This window comes from Phanerochaete carnosa, assembly GCF_000300595.1.
Source record: "Phanerochaete carnosa HHB-10118-sp unplaced genomic scaffold PHACAscaffold_343, whole genome shotgun sequence".
In the NCBI taxonomy this organism is placed as follows: domain Eukaryota; kingdom Fungi; phylum Basidiomycota; class Agaricomycetes; order Polyporales; family Phanerochaetaceae; genus Phanerochaete; species Phanerochaete carnosa.
Window position 1 is genome coordinate 1 of NW_006767970.1, and position 4,123 is coordinate 4,123.

The 4,123-nt window shown below is 53.6% G+C and overlaps 3 protein-coding genes across 3 annotated transcripts; 1 reads left to right on the top strand and 2 right to left on the bottom strand.

Moving 5' to 3' along the window:
• Positions 1-66: 66 nt before the first annotated feature.
• Positions 67-424, bottom strand: PHACADRAFT_202508 (uncharacterized protein; the record flags this gene model as incomplete). Its single annotated transcript, XM_007402691.1, has 2 exons — positions 67-203; positions 286-424. 2 exons carry the CDS (start codon positions 422-424, stop codon positions 67-69), a joined length of 276 nt encoding a protein of 91 aa, XP_007402753.1.
• A 2,206-nt stretch (positions 425-2,630) lies between these two features.
• Positions 2,631-3,156, bottom strand: PHACADRAFT_266204 (uncharacterized protein). The gene has a single exon (XM_007402692.1). The coding sequence runs from the start codon at positions 2,902-2,904 to the stop codon at positions 2,737-2,739; it is 168 nt and encodes a 55-aa protein (XP_007402754.1). The 5' UTR covers positions 2,905-3,156; the 3' UTR covers positions 2,631-2,736.
• Positions 3,157-3,779: 623 nt separating this feature from the next.
• Positions 3,780-4,099, top strand: PHACADRAFT_202509 (uncharacterized protein; the record flags this gene model as incomplete). Its single annotated transcript, XM_007402693.1, has 2 exons — positions 3,780-3,918; positions 4,001-4,099. Coding segments are annotated over 2 exons (238 nt in total), but the record flags the coding sequence as incomplete, so codon positions are not given.
• Between the last annotated feature and the right edge of the window lie 24 nt (positions 4,100-4,123).

The following is a 4,123-nucleotide window of genomic DNA, read 5'->3' on the forward strand; positions in this document are numbered from 1 at the left end:
CTTCTGTCGTACTGGACCTGTCGTCGATCGTCACCTCATAGAACCCTGGTGCACATCGTGTAAACGTCAGAGAACGCAGGCTGCAGCGGTAGAGGCGGGCATACCCTGAGCGTCCTTGTGGGCAATGTGGCTGATGTGTTCGCCGGGGCCACCCTCGCCCTCGTACCACTCGGCTGCGATGAAGATCACAACCTCGGCGTTGCCTACAGTGCAACAGTCAGTGACAGCTCTGCTTGTCGTGCTCCGGCGACGGCGGCGGCAGTGGCAACGGCAGTGAGTACTCACCCTGGCTCTTGTCAGCGGCGATGATGGAGTAGTACTGCGCACTCTTCTGGTGTAGCGACTGCTCCCAGTGGACGGTGGCCATGTGGCTGGCGTCGACGTTGGCGGGGACGAGCAGGACGTTTCCCTTCTGGACAGGCATTGTTGTCTGGTTGAGAGTGAAGCTGGTAGTAGAGCTAGCTGTGCAGTGAGAGTGTGGTGCAGTTCTGGTCTGTATCGGTCAAAATGCAGTAGAATTTATACATTTACTGCGCGCTTTGTCTGTACTAGCAGGGCACACCTTGGTGGTGTCACGAGCTGCGAGTGGACAAGTCAGCGTACGGGAGGTAGTAGTGCGGCACATCGCCTATCGTACTCTTGCCTCGGGTGTACAAGGTCGACACCCGTGGCGTCGCGTAGGGGAAGACAGTCGGCGACATACAACCACCGGACGTGCACGGAGACAGCTGTGCCTCTCCAGGACATGTGCGCCAACTGCCACCGTGTCAGGAACAGCGGGCCTGCCAGGAAGCGCCGGTATGACTGCTCGGGTCGGCTGTGGCTAGACGTCTAAAATTTCAAAAGGACTCTTTGTGGTCGAGATTGCGAAACAAAATACGGGATGCGAAGCGGATGATAACAGTGTCCGAGCAGCGGGTTATATTGGTAAGCATTTGAAGGCCTCCATTCTCGTGCCTGGAGCAAGTTTTAGGGTAAAGCGAACGTAGTTTTTCACGGAGCTTCAGTGAATCCAGAGTTGATCTCAGCTTAATTAAATATCTTACCAAATACCGTTCTGTGTCTTCGTGGGAGGTCATCCGGATAGAGAGGGTCAAACGTAGATGTTAGCTTGACATAAGCCGAAAATATATATGCATGAGAAAATACCGTCTAATCAGAGCTAGAAACTAGCCAACAACGACGAGTCCATATATTCATGTGACACAGAATTTTCTGGGCGGATAGTCCCAACACGCAACGTATCAGCTCCAGGGACTGATGGCACTTAATGGAGTTATAGCCAAGCTCGGATGCGAAGCCTCTGCCATCGAAGATATTGTAGTATGCAGCACGCAATACGGTGACTGACGAGCCTCCCAAAGAAATCGTCAATGTACGAGAAATGAAGGGCAGGCATTCGTCAGCACGTACTCGCTGGCAGTGGATTGAGTCGGCGGAGACTCGGAGTACAAGTACGCCGACCCTAAGATTCCTCGACTTCTGACAACAAAATGTGATACATTGATTCAGCAGATGCAGTAACTTACGTCGTTAGTGGTGCGTTGACCAGGAAACTTTCGAGGTAACATCCCGGGCAGCGAGCGGTATGCGACGTGCGTTTAACTACGCGCTACCGAAATGCGTCTTACGTAAGCCCCAGCCCCGTGACTGCTGAGCTAGTCCGTTCGAAACTTCGACTCAGTCGTCGATATTCACCGACACCCACAGATCCCGTGAACGTCTTTTCTGGCAGCCTCTCAATGCATAAATTAATGTTTTACTAAACAAGGCGTTCTATCATAACATGGTATGCTTGAATTTACCTTAGCAACGTACAGAGCCCGCCTGTTAACCCGTAACTCGATGCGATACTCTGGCTGTGAAATCTCAGCTGCATTTCGACACCGTATTAGCTCTGAGGATGCTCTGGCGAGAACCAGAGCTTTTGATGATCTTCGTGCCGCCAAGAGGCCTAACCTGGCCAACACCAGATCCTACCATCACCGGCTGTGCGGTCGCACCCGCACCCGCCCTCCATACGGGTACATACAGTGAGTTGTATTTACTCTTGGGTGCTCAGCTTACGGACGAATCTATTAGCTTGTCAGAATGTACCACAAAGAACTATTATTCTTCTCCAAAGAGCCGGCCGGGGGGGAGGGGGGTTGTAACCTCCGAAACAAGCTCGATCGGTATCACCACAATTTTTAAAACACCCGAGCATAAATAATACACTAAATCTTCCTGCTTTCAGCTCACTGACTCCGTCCGTGATCATGTACTCCTCGTCAATCCACCATGCCAGCGCTTTCTTGTTGATCGCGCTGGCGGCGGCCTGTTGTTGGTCCGCGTACGCGTTCGTTCCTGGCACGCGAGGAGGTACCTAGGCCGCGCTCGACGGCGGTGCTACAACACCGAGTAGAGCTTCAAATGCTCAACTGTCTAGGCCTGTGGGCGGCGGAAAGGCGATTGCTGTTGGCGTCGTCCTCCTCGGTACCCCAGAAGTGCCACCGACACCGATTGGGAGCTGGTTCGCTTGTCATTTTGTTTGGTATTGACATTTATTTAGGCTATCTATTCATTCTTCCTTTAGTGCCACACGTGGAGCTAGCAGACGTATTCGTATCTATGCCATGGTGACATGCAAGACCGGGTTATCCAATTGTAAGCAACGACAGGACTGAAGGTTCGCGCAATGTCTATCGTCCCACCGGTGTAGCGTTGGTCGGTGGTTTTCGTTGCGCCCAGCCGCTGTCAGACGACACCGCTCTGTGGAAGCTCGATAACGCTGACGCTAAGCGGCTCCATCATCTCGAAAAAATCTATCACAAAAGCAGACTCGAGTGGGATCGGATTATGGGGCAAGCAGCCCACACCTCCTCCGCCGACTGGCGACCCGTCTCGCGCTCTAGCGATTTCCATGCCCGTCGATGTTCACAGCTCCCCGTGCGTCGCATGGAGGGCGTGTAGCTCGCACCGGGCAATATAATCCGTGTCACCTCGAGAATCCATGTCGTCGAATATTTGGGCTGGACTAACGTTTCTTGTGTATAGGATTTCTGTACGTAACCAAAACAAAAGATGCCCTTTCCAGCCAGCAAACGGAGATTGCTTCTGGATACACTGGACATGTCAAACGGTCTCCGTTACTCCACAGTTGCCACCTTCTCTTCGCCGCCGCTAGCAAATTTCTTTTCAGGCCCAAGAATGAAGGTCCTCTAATGGTCCACAATATTCCACGCTGTCCAAGAGTCAACGCAATCCTTTGTGCATTTCGTATTGTCCTTCGCTACTTCGACCGCAAAGAGCCGCCCGAAAGCTCTGGACTTCCAGGTACGCCCGACGTAGGCGCCTCCTGTCAAGCCACCGCTCTTGATGGGATTTCTGAAGCGATAACAGTCGGTGCATGTGACTACAAGCCAGATCTAGCTGTCAGGGCGCGCGCACGGCGGTTGTACCTCGCCGACCGTCTCTGCCTACGCGATGCTTCGGATGTCAGCCTTGCCCACCCGAGGCCAGAGCATGGGGAGCGGCGACTTGTCTATTCACTTTCCCACTTCGGTTAGCCATATTGTTGTAGCTGATGCTCTAGACCAAGTGCTGCTGTGCAGGATAGGAGCGGAACCTTTTCGCCCCAGTGCTCATGAAGACTTTATGACAACTACCAAACTGTGAATGATGAAGCGCGCAGTGAACGTATAAATTCTACTGCATTTTGACCGATACAGACCAGAACTGCACCACACTCTCACTGCACAGCTAGCTCTACTACCAGCTTCACTCTCAACCAGACAACAATGCCTGTCCAGAAGGGAAACGTCCTGCTCGTCCCCGCCAACGTCGACGCCAGCCACATGGCCACCGTCCACTGGGAGCAGTCGCTGCACCAGAAGAGTGCGCAGTACTACTCCATCATCGCCGCTGACAAGAGCCAGGGTGAGTACTCACTGCCGTTGCCACTGCCGCCGCCGTCGCCGGAGCACGACAAGCAGAACTGTCACTGACTGTTGCACTGTAGGCAACGCCGAGGTCGTGATCTTCATCGCAGCCGAGTGGTACGAGGGCGAGGGTGGCCCCGGCGAACACATCAGCCACATTGCCCACAAGGACGCTCAGGGTATGCCCGCCTCTACCGCTGCAG